Consider the following 16,181-nt stretch of genomic DNA (forward strand, 5'->3'; position numbering starts at 1 on the left):
GGGTTGGCTTTTAACGCCTGCAAAAAGCAGGCGTTAAATTCCCCAACCCGCAAAGGGACCTCCTAGTAAGGCGGTAAGGATTTACCGGTACCGGTAAAATACCGGTACCGGTAAACCCTTACCGCCATCCGTGTAATGAGGCCCTTAGTCTTACAATAACATATATTAACACTGCCTGGGGGAAGGTGAGGGAGAACTTGATTAGCGGAAGGAGGGAGGGTCTACTAAGGCAGTGGGATACATGGGTCCTGGGAGACAGATGTAACCACAATCTAGTAACACATACTACCCCGTCGGAACCTATTGTTACTGATATCAGTGAGATGTTCCCTTGCATAGACTACAAGATGGCACCTGTCATTTGGTGAATTCCTTAACTGTATGAATCAAGGTAACATCATATTGGTGTTGAATGCCTGACTTTTCCAGTAACATTTTTTGTGAAACCCCTAGACTCTGGAACATCAGGATTATGTTTTGGTACTGGACCAATCCAACTCACTGTAGAGGGATCTATGACTGGTGCTGAGCTTCACAGACTCCCCCACCACAGAGAATGCCACGGTCCTCCTAGCCTTGAATTATTCAGCAATACAGCCATGAATCTGGTGGACACTCATGCCCCTGTAACATCCACCAAGGCTAAAACCAAAGAATCTGCCCCTTGGTACACAACCCTGAGCTCTCCTCCAACACATTTACCATTGACAGCAACCCCTCCTTCCGGAAACACATGGGGAAGAAGGCCAAAAGGGCCTGGCTCCAAATCCCAAAATCAAACCCTTCGTCCCGCCTCAGAACTTCCTGACTTGCTGTCTTGCGCATCAATGGGGGAAATGCCTTCCTGAGAGGACTCCCAGCCTCTCACTTGGCTCCCCTAAAAGCAGTCCACCACGCTGCAGCACGTCTTATTACAGATGCATGGAAATTCTACCGAATCACCCCCATCCTACGCAAACTACATTGGCTTCCTCTCCAGGCCATAATGCATGTATTATCTAAAAATCAGTCACGAGTAGCACACCAGAGTACATGCCGGCTAAGCTCCACATATCTGGCGGCACACACTCCTTGCGCAGCATATCAATCAACAGGCTTGAATGTAGTCTGCAAAGACAGGACCCGCAAACAATCCTTCTATTGTCACGCACCCACCCTCTGGAACTAAATACTACTCCTCTCGAGCAAGGTACTCACTTATAACAATACAATAAAATTAAAATAAACGTATAATCAGGTGGATTTACCGTGTTTGCCAGTGATGGAAACAATAAATGACTTAGCGGTATTTCCACAGGAAATACCACCAGGTTTGCAATGAGGCCCCAGGTTCCTGCTCACCTCACCCCACAGCACCACAAATAGGCAAGAAAACCCGGCAGAGAAAATGCTGGATCTGTCTGCTGTAACGTGGTTGCAACTGGTTATGACTTCCACACTCCTTTGCTATGTCATTACAGCAAAAAGATACAGTATTTGAAATCGGCAATAGTTGCTAATGACTTTAGATGGATGCCATACCCAACATGGGCATTCTTGGTCGAGCACTATGGTCATGCCTCCACTGCTTGGTGCTAGCAGTAGCAGCAGGCTTCTTAGTGAATGCACGTCAGTAGGGGGCTTTCAAAAGAGGTGGAAACAACACATTCACTGTAACTCCTTGCAGCACTCTCTCGGCACTTCCCATACGTCCCACCTGTCTACAATGCATGGGAAACCTGTGAAAATGTGCTGGAGAACAGCCGCCTTAGACAAAGAAAGTTCCAATTCAGGGGAAGCTTTTGTGTTCATGAAGTCTGACGATTGTTACAATGTTCGTGAAACTTTAAGTGTTTAGGACAATTGCACGAAAGGACTCTTGGGGGTACAGCTTCACTTTGTTTATTGTACTGTAATGAGAAGTTGCAAAGGAGGAAACATGATGATTATAAAGACCTTGTATTGGTCTGCTTGCATGGTTGATGCACTGTGACGCCCTATCAGATATGATCATCAGAGACTCCAAACTTTACAACGCTACAACCTCTTGCAAGACTCAAGATGGGGTGGGCAGAATTGCAAGCACAATCTACTAGCTTAGCCTCTAATGCTGGTGGTGACCTCTCCTAAGGAACCCATTTTGCAAGCACTCCACTAAATGAAAACTCCTGGGTTTGGACTATGCGCCAGGGGATATCTTCTTAGCCAATAAACAATTTCTCTGACATGTTTAATATTTTTTAAATACTATTGCTCAAGCTCATAAAGTGCCAGTTTTCTGGAAATAGATTAGGGGGGTACACATGTGCGAGAAGGGAGAGGTACATGTAGGCTAACTTGTTTTCCGGGGTTTGGCCTCTGCGAGTAAGTCCCACCAGCATAACCATTGCAGTCAATGGTGAGGGATCTTGCGAGTCATAGTTCAAAACATCTCGATAGCCACAGGTTTCCTTCTGTAGTCAAGTAAGCTACAGATGATCATCTTTGAGATCTCCTTGCGGGATTTAAAGTTTGAAAGGTCATTGATAACGATGTCCCTAAAATGACGTGTTCTCAAATTCCTACCCTGCTGCATTGCAGTTGAGGCAGTTCCAATTCTTATCACATACATTGTGCTGTTGCTCTAGACTACCTTTTTAATGTCAGGGAATTTCCATCCCAGTAGGAGGAGGCTCGGGCAAGTCCCTTTATGCCCTGATGGGAAACCCCAGGAGAAAAGAAGAATTCTGGTGGTCTTAAATGTACCCCTTTGGAATGGCTCATAATACAATGGCGGTTGCTTCTCCCCCTCCTAAAGCTGAAGCTTTGGGAGGTCTGTTCATGCTCATGTCTTCACAAACAAAGGACACATGTTTGGGTGTCAGAAGAGTGGACAGAGGGACTTCCAGCTATGGCTGACAGATGGACAGTAGGTGCTATGGACAACACTGGTGTTTACTGGAAAGGCCCAGCTAAGATGCTAGATTTGAGCTCTTTATAAGGGATCAGAAGCCTCAACATTATTTTGACAAACTGGACACAGCAGAAGAATGTGTACAAATTTCCAGCGATGAAGTATGTGAAAAGATACTTTCATTACAAAAGGGTTAGTGGTGATGGGCGTGACCCCCAGGAATCTATAAAAGTGTGTCCATGCGCACATATAACCATTCACAAAATGTATCTCGAGGAATAGGTGCACAGGCTGTTACTGTAAACGGTCTAGCATTTTGAGATACAGATGATGTAACCCAGGGCCACTTGCATGTCCATCTAGGCCGAGCCCTCACTCTTGCTTCCATTAGTCATAGTGTGAAAATGTGCTCTTCATGGATGAATGTGTCTGCCCAGTGGGACAGACCAAAAGTATTTATCATGCCCTTTCAGCACATCATAGGTGTTTGGCACTATGCAGGGTCTGGCTGTTTCCTCCATTCGACTCTGGGTTGGAGCTGTCATAAGATGTGCTGTTTATTAAACACCACATGAGTACGAGATTGCAGTAACTCTCCAAAGCACCTATCATTTTTCTTTAGAAACAAGTAGAGAATGTGTGGTGAGCTGTGATCAAATAGACTGTAGTACCCGGTGAGGGTCAATGCGCTTGTTCTAAGCATGCTCATTGGCCCTCGCCCGGGCCTTACCTTGCAGAGAAGGCTCTGAAGACTCTGCTTCACCACCATGACTCCAGGGTTCCTTCTGTGACTGGCTGCCATGGAAAGGGAGAAGGGACTTTCTCCTTGATCCATGGTGGCCATTTTTTTTGTTTACTTTTTTTCCATTCAACTGAATGTCCACCATGGAAAGGGAGAAGGGACTACTTAATGCTCCCGGGGCTCTGTTAAAGCCCTTGCTTCGCTTGGGTTCCTAGCTATGGCCCAAGGGCATTACCTGACCGGTAAGGGCCCCCCTCATCGGGACAGATTGGCTAAATAATGGCCCGTTTAATAGTGCTGTGTCAGTTACCAAAGGCAAGTACTTGCTTATATCTTTTTACTTTGAAAAATTATGACTTTTTGTTCATTAAAGAAACATTTTCGCTATGCAAGGCACAATTGGTGTGGAAATTAGCTCTATTGTCGTAAGCACTGAATTGCCTTTCACTGCTTTATTCGGCCTCACCCCATAATTTCGCGGCAACAAATGCCAAATCCCAAAATGGCAAATTTCGGGTGTCACATTTCACTGCATGTATATGTTGGGGTGAGGGGGGTAAAGTTAATAATAATTGTTGAGGGGTAGGCGAGGTGTTGCAGAGGGTCTCCCCCGCATATATATATATATATATATATATATATATATATATATATATATATATATATATATATGCGGTGAAATGGGCTGAAAGGAAAAAAGGAAAACTAAATCGGTATTTTGGGAATAGGTCTTTCATTTTCTAAAATATCACATAAATCCCTTTATTATCGCCTTTGTAAAAAGGACATGTTTTAAGAAAAGAGGTGATGCATTTACCTGGGTTGGTTCTACAGCAAGGCAATTTTCAGTGGCCACTTAGTGCGCAATTAGCAAGAGAGGGGCCAAGGGGTTTCAAGTTGCTCTACTACAAACTGCCAGTCTAGCTCCATTGCGATGCAGAGGCGGAGGGGACCGAAAGGAGAATCTGACTGTGGTGCTAAAACCCCCCTAAAGAAGCCTTAACATGTACCTGTGTGCATATCTGATAAAGCGTGCTGACTGGTCTTGAACATGAATACCTTCTACCATTTCTGAGTAATGAGTGAACATGTCTTGGACTCACGCAGCAATAGATCACTTTTTGACAGACTCCCCCTATCTTGCAGTGCTGGAAGTGCACCAGTTTGCCCAGGAAGCTGTGGTAGCTGAAGCCTGGCTAACTGCTCAGGAACCAATCATAAAGAGCCGGGAGCTGGGGAACAGCGTGGATGAGGTGGAGCAGCTGATTCGGCGCCACGAGGCCTTCCGCAAGACTGCCGCTGCCTGGGAGGAGCGCTTCAGCTCTCTGCGACGCCTTACCACAGTACGTATTGAGGGTATAGCCATGCACGAGTGAAGTCTGCTTACCCATCGAGGTATACAATTTAAGTAGGAGTGCCCCAGTTTTCCAAAATAGTCATTTTCACCAGAGAATACCCTGTTCCCCCAAACATGTCATGGGGGGAAATGGAATGTGTAAACGGGGGGCTTCCTTGCAGAAATTCAGGAGGATAATAGCACCACCACCGGTGCTAACCCGAGTACTACGGCCCAATTAGAGTATTGCTGCTGGTACACTTGTATGGCTGTGGTTTTCCTAGCATACCACTTAGAGCATTCCAAAAAATCCACTTGTTTTTTTCGAGGGTGATAACGAGGGTGCACATGGATACTGTTACAGAAGTGACTCATTTCACAAATCTGCACTTTTTTAAATGCACAATAGGGCCAGTCAGTTCTTACCCATTTATACTTTTGATGTGAAAGGTGGTGAGTGGTGGGCATAAGAGATGCACACTTTTTCACCCCCTTTTTCCTCCACCTATAGGATGGGGTTCAGCATATTTTCAAGGTGAAATTCCATCTTGTTACACTGTGCTATGGTGTTGGAATACAACTGTCTCAAGTACATGCATGCCTGTAACGAGCTGGAGGCGAAAAACAGGCACTATTTTGCAAATATCCCCCGCATGCTTTCTCCAGGGCTGTAATGCCCTAAGTCTTGAAGCTATTTATTTTAAATGCCCCCGCGATGCTGTTGGCCCTTTTGTCTGGACATCATCTATTATAACTGTTTCAGGAAGACTTTTAACAGCCCTTTTAAAATTGGTATTTCAGAAATGTTTGGGTAGTTTGATTGCACTGTTGTGTTCTTCTTTCAAGTTGTTATGGCCAATGATCTACAGAAGTGGTCATGTTTAAGAAATCAAGACCAGCAGAATGTGCCTGCCAGTTAGTTATAGCCGGCCAACGTGATGCCAGAAATGTATTATTACCCCCAGGAGAGTTAATAAACACATGGCCAATTTTACATTTTATTTGCCAGTAATAACCCAAAGCAGAGTTAATTGGCCAACAGCCCCCTCCTCCAAGTCGCAGTCCACGTGACTGCGTTCACCCCCCAGCATAGTCACCATTGAGACAGTAGCAGGGCCTCTGTCACTGGTCGCCACCCACAATAGAGTCTTTCAGAAAAAGCAGCCTGCACAAGCTGTATGTCACTAATCACACCATGGCATGGCTGTTCGGTTAATATTCAGCCACTGCTCTGAGAGAGTAAGGTGCTCACATGCTTTTCACGTTCCAGTAAATTTCCCAAGCAAAGTTGTATGTTCCACATTTTTCTCATTATCTTGGAACTTCCAAATGTGCTGCTTTATCCTGATCCTGACGTGGCAGATTGTGCTGCTCACAGCGTCTACCTCAAGATGCGAAGTGTGCGCAGAGAAAAGCACGGGCCCCTTGCTCAGGACCCCTCAAATCTGGAGGATCCTATTACATCAGTTGCCACCGGCGTCCTTCTCTTAGCAGCTCTTGTAAGAGAGTGGAGTTCCCTCTGCTCTGGTCTCTTTAAGGTGCAGCTAACTCCTCGATCGCCTGCGCGCGCAATGCCCTGCTCTACTGCTGGCACGCATTGGCCACCAAGAAAGAATTGTCTACCAGGATCAACCGGGTCTTCATAACAGCAGCTTGGTGGTAGCGCACAATTCCCACAGGGAAGAGTGGTCTGTGTCTGCTCTGCATGCTTAGAGATTGTCATAGTTGGGGGTTCTCTTTGGTATGCAATGATGATAATGAAATGCTGACGAAGAGCTTCTTAGAAGTCTGAGAACTTTATTGTCAAGCTCCCAGGGCCACTTCTACTCTACACTGCACCTGTGGGATTGGTTGTGCTGGGCCCAGATTTGCAAGTCTCAACACTGTCCTTGCTTTAGGGAGCACTGGGGCTCATTGCGAGTTTGGCGGTGCAGGAAAAAAGTGGAGGTAATTCAGTTTACCTCAATTTTTCCCGCACTGCCAAACTACAAGTTTGCCAGTATTACCGGATGGTAATACCGCCAATTTTTTTTTTTTTAGGTAAAGTGGAGGAGTTACCTCCAGCTTCAGGTTACTCCTCCACTTTACCTACAAAAATGCATTGATCAGAATAACAACCTTTTTGAAAGTCCATAGTGGAGCAATGTCTGGCGAGATGGCTAAATATTTCCTACTTTATGCTAGTAAACCCCACAGTGCTCATGAAAGGTGTCTTGTCTCTGGCCTTTCTTGGCTTAGTGCATAGTGTCAGAGAAAGATATTAGTGCAGCTGGAGGTAACTCCTCCAGTTTACCGCCAGAAATCGGTGGTATTACCATCCAGTAAAACCGTAGGAGGTAACACTGACACAAATCCCCAATGGAGTCCTATAGACTCCATAAAATGGGGATTTACACTGCCAAACCACCACATGTAATCTGGCAGTATTACCGCCAGAGGCTCCAGTGGTAATACCGCCTGGCCAAGTGGCGGTATCGGTAATTCGTTTGCCAGTATTCCTGCACCGCCCAACTCGTAATGAGCCCCAAACACTGTTGTAGGAGATCAAGTACAGCAGTGTGCTTCGATTTTATCTGCCGGAGTGCGTCACTCTGAGGTGTTTAAATGTTGCCCTTGACATCATAATCCGTCTTCCTGCTTCGTGTCCTTGAAGCTTATGCTACATCGATGGTACTGTTCCTTGCCTTGCCTCATATGAGGACAGTATCATCAGCAGTCAGTCCCTGTACCATCTCCTTTTCATTGTGGGTTTATCTATTCAGTCACATGCAGCCAACGCACTTTATGGAGCATTCATTTAAAGAAGTGTTGTAGCCATGGGGGGCGGGGGAGTGGTGGAAATAGTGCCCTGACTGGAGCTCTACACAGGGGCAAACAGGCCGGGCAGGAGTGGTGCTGCAGCCTTGAGCCGATAGCCGGTGTGGCACACCTCCAAGGGAAACATACGAATCATCTTTCAGGCTCAACAGCCATCCGAGGCCACACCCCGAAACCAAAACCGCTGTCAACAACACAACAGAACCGTGGATGCTAGCGCCCCTTACAGCTGCGATGGACCTGAGAGGGGAAGCATCGACGCTTGTCTTGGGACCCTGCCTGCCATACTGGGCCTGGTGTTGCACGCCACCACGCTGATCCAGACACTCCCTGTGCCAAGGCTGGCCCTGGCACCATTCGTCACTAAGCCGGTCCCCGTGCCCCTCATCGCGAAGCTTGGCTCAGCACCTTAGGCAACCACTCTGATCTTGACAGGCCAGGCTGCAGCTCGGCAGATAGACATCACTTTGTTTAGTTTGCAATGGCAATAATACACGTCCATAATCTATGATGGGAAAATCTGGGGACACAAAGCAGACCGGTCTGTATTGTGTATTCTTTGGACGTCCTATTTCCTTTTCTATGAAACGTTCAATGCCCCCCTGTTGCTTGCATCCTGTGTGTTTCTGTGGCCGGCTTCCTGTGCGGTTGACTAACAAACATGATTATTTCTACAATTGTTCACTCAAAGGTCCTGGATTATGCACATGCGTGACTCACTTCCAAGGAGAGGGGGGAGCCTTCAGCACCTTGTTCCAATAAAAAGAGAGATTGGTGTTCTTCCCGGGTTAACTGCACATGGCAGTACATAGGGAGACCCTCAGGTCTGAGGAGCCCACAGCTGATAGACATTTTCAACATGCCCTCCACAAATCTGCATCAATTTCAAAATAAGAATAATGTATTACCTTCCGCAGCAGGGTGCCTGTTGGAACATCCTCATGTATCCTCCTCGGTCATCATCATCATCATCCTCTCTTGTGTTTCTCACTCCTTGGTCACCATCCTCACTCATCTGCCCTCATCCTCACTCCTCGTCCTCACATCTCACTCTACCTCCTCAAATACAGGAACCAATTCTGCCCAGATCACACAGCGTGATCCAATGAAGTAGTTGGGACTGAAAATCGTATGCGCTGTCTGTAGAGATTCAGCAAGCTTAAGTATTAGGTAGCGGGAATCAGTACTACAATTAACACGAGTCTTGTGAAGTAGTGGCTCGGTGTGAGTTTAAGTTTAGTTTGTATGTTGTTGAAGCTTGTTTAGAGTGAGTGTTCATAGTAACCGTAACATTCATATTTGCAACATTTCTAGATGTAACTTTTTAGTTAATTTGATGTGTTGGTAATACCCTCAACAACAGCATTTTCAACGTTGGTTGTCTTTTCTTTTTATCATAATTGACAATCCTAGAATGTTCCAGCTGGTAATTAGTAAATACCTTGTCACATGACCAAACGGTTCCATGTGTTAATATCCCCACAAAAATATCGTGATACAAAAATATAGCCATATTTTTGCAGCGATATTGACCCATGGACTCTGCGGGGGACACCCCCGCAATCCTGCATTATTTTAAAATGTGCGGGGGACCCCCTGCTCCCACAAAATATCCCCTACAAAAATATCGCCTATTTTTTGTGGGGATATTTTGTAGGGCTACTTACCAAACATGATAGGAACATACTACGGAGTGTGGAGTGTGGGGCGAGGACATCACACACAGACACACTTCCTCATCAGCGGGCCAGTTCTCCATTTGTAAAGCTTATCCATTCAGGGGGCTCTTCAGAGTTTGCAGACCAGAGTTGTTCTTTGTATTGTTTCAACACAGCATCAACAGTTGCTGGGACTCTCCAACATCTATTTAAAAAATAAAATAAAGAAAAACGCTTAAGATATGCCAGCGTTACATCCCCCTCTGTACACACATTATCTGCAGGCATTCACAAACCAACGAGTCCATCCGGCTGGGGCTGTCTCCTGTGCATTAACTTGCACCCCCGTCTTCTTTCCGTAACTGGGATATAAGAATTGTGAAAGTTAAAATGCCTCCTCTCAACTTAGTGGGCTGTGTGGAGAAAGCGGTAAAATATGTCATTGGAAAATATTCTGCAGCGGGAAATAAAAGTATTGTTAAGTTGGGGGGGGGGATGTTTTCCTTCATCTAAAACTGTGCCAGTACAATTGGCAAGTTGTGCCGGCAAGACCACCACTTACACAGGTGTAAGTGGCCTCGTTTTTTGGATGCGACCTTCACTTTTCTTTTTGCCCTGCACAGGTGACGCCTGGATTGACTCACAGCCATTGTGAATCCAGTTTTCAAAGGAAAGTTATAAACGTATTTTAGCCTTACTTTCCGTCCAAAACCCGAATTCTTTGGGAATCCACCCCACAGCCTTTAAAACAGCTCCATTTGGTAGTTTGGTTACACTACGTAAAAAGACGCCAGCTTCGCAGGTGAAGCAAGGCCGGTCTGCCTGGCGATAGATCATGTGCTGCCAAACTACGTCAAGCTCACGGCGGAGCTACTTCCCATGGATGTGGCATTGGTGGGGTCGTGAGACTTTCAGTGGCACCGCTTATTTGCTTTAACTCTGACAATCCAGCTAAAGACCAATAACCGATCTCGTGGAAGAAGCCAGCTACCACCCCAGCCTCTCTGGGGCTTGTGTGGGTCAGCGGCGGAACGCGATTGAGAGCCTTGAGTAAGGCTTTAACGCCTTTCAATCGTGCCACGCCACGTTTTATTGCATTTGCATGGCGTAGAATAGAGGAGGAGCTTCCCTTCATCTCCACCATACATCAGAAACAGAAGCGTTTAACTAGAACCAATCTCTTTTCTCCCAGAAAATATCCTTAAATAGTTCCATTAATAAATTGCATGTCAACATTCCATCCCTTAAATCTGAGACAAAACATTTGCTAAAATTCCATCCTTCCACACAAGCGGATAAACCTTTTGCAGGCCACTGAGATAAACAATATGGCGGCCCAGAAGGTGAAAGAAAAACGAAATGTTGCATTAGCCCTGTTTGGACTAAAATGGTGTTGGAAGGAAGGCATGACGTGTACACATAACTGTGATCATGGTAGGGCCCGGCACTGTAGGAAGACACCTTGCTTGAAATATAACTGTATTCGTTTCCAATTAATGATTCTTTTGTCCATTTTGTTTTAGCTTGAAAAGTTAAAAGCAGAACAAAGTAAGCAGCCTGCTACCCCACTACTTGGACGTAAGTTTTTAACAGACCCAGGAGAACCTGTGCCAGCAAGAACTGCCGTTCCTCTTCTACGTCCATCTGCTTATGAAAAGCCAGAGTTCAAATTAGACCGGAAGGATGCAACCCGGAGGCTGGAGACTCCGCCTGTTCTCAATGGAATTAAACCTGAGGGTAATGAACTGAAGCCAGAAATACCCGAGACCACGACAGTATATGTGCGTCAGGAAATGAAACCAGAGCGGTTGCAACCAAAAATTGACCATGTGCAAGCCAATCCTCCACCCAGCATGGGACATAAACCCTCCAACCTTAAAGAGAAGAGTGAGTCAAAGCTGGCGGCTCATGGAGGGCCCAAAGCGGACAGGGTGGACTCCAAGCTGTCTCCACACCTGGCAGTCCCTGAGGGACTTAGTGTGAGTTTTGAACAAACTGAGACCAAAAGTGGTCGGGGGGAGCCACATGCCGAGCGGCGGCGCGACCGGCATGAGCGGAGGCTGGAAAGACAAGAGTCCAGCGAGCATGAAACTCCGCGGCATGAACAGCCCGAGAGGAGGCGAGACCGCCATGATAAGAGGTTAGAAAGGCAAGAGGTTGAAGAGCAGGAGGCCATAAAGCCCGAGCCGACGGAAAAAAAACGCGATCGCCACGAACGGAGGCTCGAACGACAGGGGTCGAGTGAGCAGGAGACCCCGAAACAGGAACAGACAGAAAGGAAAAGGGACCGGCATGAAAGAAAGCTGGAGAAGCAGGAGTCGAGCGACCACGAAACTCCACGCAATGAACCATCTGACAAGAAACTAGGGTATGTAGTAATCAAGCCCGTATTAACTTACTGGCTAAATATAATATCATGTTCTTCCGGTTTGCAATATATTCGTACATACCTACGTGAAATTCAAAATAACAGATTGTTATTGTTTTGAAGACACTCTTTCATTAATCTTGCCAGCAATAAATCAGTCTCACGAAAGCTTCACACCAAATCCATCCCCCTAGTCTCTAAGGGCATGGGTTGGCCTTTTTGTGATTGTAAAAGGCATACAAAGTTAGCTTTTTTAATATGCTCACACTATGCTTATTGTAGCTCACGAATATAGTGTTAGCACCCCGTTCCAAGGGCTGGAACAGGGGGCGGGGGGGTAACGGGCCAGGAGCCTGAGTTATAGGCCCAAGCGAAGCCTAGAATATTCAATTGAAAAAGGATTGCCAAGGCAATGTTAAACTTGAGGTTCAATGGGCCATTGGGCCAGATTCTCAAATCTTTTTTTGACTGAAGGGAGGAGATGCGCTAGGGCACCTGCTCACTTGCGCCAAAATAAAATGGTGCCCAATTCACAAAGGACATCTGCATGAACGCATCTTGGATGCGCTCATGCAGATGCCCTTTTCCCCCTTTGCACATTTGCGCAGCAAAGGGGGCGTTTCTGAGCATTTTTTAAAGTGCATCCTGAATTCTCAAATGGGTGGATCCTGAATTCTTAAAGTGCGCAGAAATGGGGGTTATCCCTTTGCGCCTTTTGAAACAGGCGCAAATCATAGTAGGGTCACTTCTGACCCTGCCATGATTTCTTTTTGAAGCGTGACATGCACGGGTTTAACCGTGGATGTCACACTACAAGTTAAAACCCCCAAACAATAATGGCTATGCTATATCTTTGTGCCTTTTTACCGAGATGGCCCTTTAACTGCCCGTCTTGGTGAAAAGTGCTCCCAGCAACCACGTGTTTGCTGGGAGCCTGTCATACATTAGTGTTGGGAACGTGCAAAGAGGCTGGGAGTGCATCTTTGTGCCACTATCCTGCCCCTCCTGAAATGCGCAAGTCACTTTTGAGAATAAGGTGCCCTGCGCATTTCTAAAAATAGCGCAAATGAAATGGGCATAATTTCTGTGCCTCTTTCATTTGCGCTCTTTTTTAGAATCTGCCCCATTGTGTCTTTTGGGAGAAGTGTGTGAAATCTTGTCTCCATAGCAAAGGACTATATAGTGGTGTCTTCACTTTATCACCTAATTCCAAACTAATTATTATTATGTGGGAAAACAAAATGCAATTATTTCAAACTATTTCCTTAAACTAATGTTAAGGCCAATGCTTTGCCTTCTTTTTTTAATATTTTAATGTTTTGCCATTTCAGGCATTTCGTACGAGCTCTTAAGAGAGCCGTACATACAGCTGCCATTTTTGCCATGGGGTCACCTTAGGCCGAGGGAGGCGAGCGGTTGGCACATCCTCCTTGGCTTCCAGGGGGGCACAGTGGTGTTCAGGATAGCAATTTCACTCTTGTTGCCCAGAGAGGATAGCACCAGTGGGGTGGCATTAAGCCGTAGTGCTGTGGGGCTTTGGGGCACTGCATATGCTTTGTGCATTGCCAGTCTTCTGCAAACAGCTTCTGACTTTGTTCCCCCATAACTTTTCTGTGGAGAGTTATCCTTTATAACCCGTTTTCATGCTTTCGCTTCCAACATGTCCCAGTAGTACAGCTGCTTACTTCAAATAGTTTTCTGCATAACTTGCCCTTTTTAATTCTTTTTTTTTAACCATTTTAATTTTTGCCAGATCTAATGTGATGCTTGTGTGAAAGTCACGTGGAAAAGCAAAAGGGAATGGTGGAAGCAGCATGCGATCTCCCCCTCTCAAACTCTCCTTTGACATTGTACCTTTATATAGATTTAAATTGTATTGACTATCAAGAAAAACTATATAAAATATAATTAAGCATTAACACCCAATCCGGCAGGCCGTGTTAATGCTGTTAGCACCCTGGTTTGCCAATCCGGTAACCCGGGTACTGAGTGAGAGCAATGTGTGTTTATTGAACGAACGGGGCGCCGCGGGGCATCCCGTTCATTCAATCAAAATACTGTACCAAGATGGCCACAACAGAGATGGATGATGGGGCTCCACACAGAGACCCTATTCCAGAGTGGGAGCTGAGGCAACAGCAGCAGTGGCGGATTCACCGCCACCACTGCAATCGGGTAAGTGGGGTTTGAAAAATAAGGGAAGGGACAGTGGGGGAAGATGGTAGACTGGGCATGAAGTCATCAAGCAGCTTGGAACACATGCTTACATCGGTAGATTCAGCCCGCATGCCTTGGCTCCTGATAGGCTGCCTCCCCCATGCCGGGTGCTAATTACTATTATGTTTGGACACGTCCAAATGCAGCTGTGTAAATCCTTTGTGTATCAGGTGCATTATCAGTGTTTGTTCGAATGAAAGAACAGCTAATCAGTATAAGAAAGGTACTTAAGGTCTACCTCTTGTATTCGCCACGTATTCTCCCCAGGACTACAGCACCGAGATACACTAACCAGGTGATTACGAGTTAGGGACAGCGCGAGGGACAGAAGTGAAGGGCGACAGGAGCATGATTTGCAATTGATAAGAGAGAAATGATGAGATCCATTTATGTGCATGGTCTCTGATGCCTAGTATGTGAAGCCTGTCCATGAGAATTGGGTGGTCAATGGTGTCAAAAGCGGCAGATAGATGGAGCAGGATGAGTGCAGTGCATCCCTCTGAGTCAGCTGTTCTTTTTAGATCGTCCCAGATGCACACAAGAGGAATTTTGGTTCCTCAATGTGGTCTGAAGCCAGATTGGGCTGGGTCGAGGAGCATCTTCACTTCAGAGAAAAGGCAGAGTTGCTTGTAAGCCGTGCGGTCAAGGAGTTTGGCAATATAGAGTGTGTTGGACATAGGTCTGTAGTTTGGAGGGAGGAGGGGGTCGAGAGAGGGTTTTTTGAGTAGGGGTTTTATATAAGAGGTTTTGAAGGATTCCAGGAAGATACCAGACAAGAGAGAGTTGTTAATAGCTGCCCGATCTGCATTGCCAGCGCATGTTGGAATTAGGATTTCTTTGAGAAGTGTAGTGGGACAGGGATCTACAGGGGAGACTGAGGGCCCACTTAGTGCTAGGAGTTTGAGGAACTCTGGGTGGGAGATAGGTGAGAACGAGGGGAGGACTGATCTGCATGAGGCGGTGATCCCTCTTGCATTAGTGAGCCATGCATCTAAAAGTTCGATGGAGGGGTATCCACCCTGTGACGGGAGGATTGGAAGGGTGTTTAGAAGGGAAATGGCCAGATTAGGGTTTATAATGACTTTACTTCAGAGTGGTACTGTGGGCTGGGGGATAAAGGGCAGGTTGGAAGAACAGAGGCGAGAGAAGGGTGCATGAGGGAGAAGAATTCAGCATAGTGATCCGTCTAGGATAGTGGATGAGGGGGGAGGATGAACAGTAGGTCTAATGTGCTGAATAGGGCATCAAGGTTGTGCCCTGCACCGTGAGTTGGAAGGGAGATCAGCTGAGTCAAGCTGAGAGCGTCCAAGTTGTCAGTTAGCAAACAGGTCATTGGATTGGTTGGGACGTCAAACCAGATGTTGAAATCTCCTAATATAGTGAGGGATGGATGTAGGATTAGGGTGGCTGATAGGGAGTCACTTAGGGTGTCAACCAAGTTCCTGTTACATCCTGGGGGCCTATATATGAGTAGGAAGCTGTGGTGGGGGGTGGCGAGGGGGCAGATCTTTACTAGTAAAGATTTGCAATCAGAGTTAGAGGGTAGATTCTCAGTAGATATGACTGAGAAGTGCTGTTTATGGAGGATGGATAAGGGTGATGGGAGGGAGCATGGCCTGAGGGGCCTGAGGGGGATTGGAGTGGTGATCAGTTGTGGTGCTGTAGGTGGCGAGGAGGGGGAGTGGTTGGAGGCAAGTTGGCATTTCGTGGGGCCAGGGGTATGTGGGCTACTGGTAGGCAAAGGGGTTTTTTGCAGGGAGGTGAAGAGTGCCAGGACGGGATTTGGAATGGGATGAGTGGGGTGGGATCTTTGGCGGAGCTGAGGAGAGCACTGAGGGTGTGAGGTCCTCTGGTGGAGGATGCTCATGTTTTTAGGGGTGATTTGGGGGTATAGGGGTGTGAGAGAGGGAGGAGAATTTGAGTGAGGTGCGCAAGCCAGGCGAGCCCTTTCTGCAGAGGAGAAGCGTGAGAGGGGGTAATCAGAGTTGGCCTAGGTGGAAGAGGGTTGGAGGGTTAAACAGGGAGGACAGGGGCTGGAGTGGTGTTTCATTTAATGTGAGGGAGGTGAGGGTTTGTGAAAGCAGTGCTATCCAGTGGTAGCTGGCACTAATGTTCTGAGCAGAGGAATGCCGCTCTGTTCCTGGAGGTGTGGAGCATGCAGGGGTAATGGG

At 46.6% G+C, this 16,181-nt stretch overlaps 1 protein-coding gene across 5 annotated transcripts in view; it reads left to right on the forward strand.

Annotated features, from left to right (window-relative positions):
- The window catches only part of SPTBN4 (spectrin beta, non-erythrocytic 4), a 1,591,326-nt gene that overhangs the window by 1,519,231 nt on the left and 55,914 nt on the right, over nucleotides 1–16,181 (forward strand). For all 5 annotated transcript variants that reach the window (XM_069644494.1, XM_069644495.1, XM_069644496.1 and 2 more), the window contains 2 exons: nucleotides 4,761–4,957; nucleotides 10,949–11,793. In XM_069644494.1, the coding sequence (XP_069500595.1) occupies nucleotides 4,761–4,957; nucleotides 10,949–11,793 (1,042 nt within the window). The remainder of the gene's footprint in view (nucleotides 1–4,760; nucleotides 4,958–10,948; nucleotides 11,794–16,181) is intronic.

This window comes from Ambystoma mexicanum, chromosome 2p (assembly GCF_040938575.1).
Source record: "Ambystoma mexicanum isolate Mex_15411 chromosome 2p, UKY_AmexF1_1, whole genome shotgun sequence".
NCBI lineage: Eukaryota > Metazoa > Chordata > Amphibia > Caudata > Ambystomatidae > Ambystoma > Ambystoma mexicanum.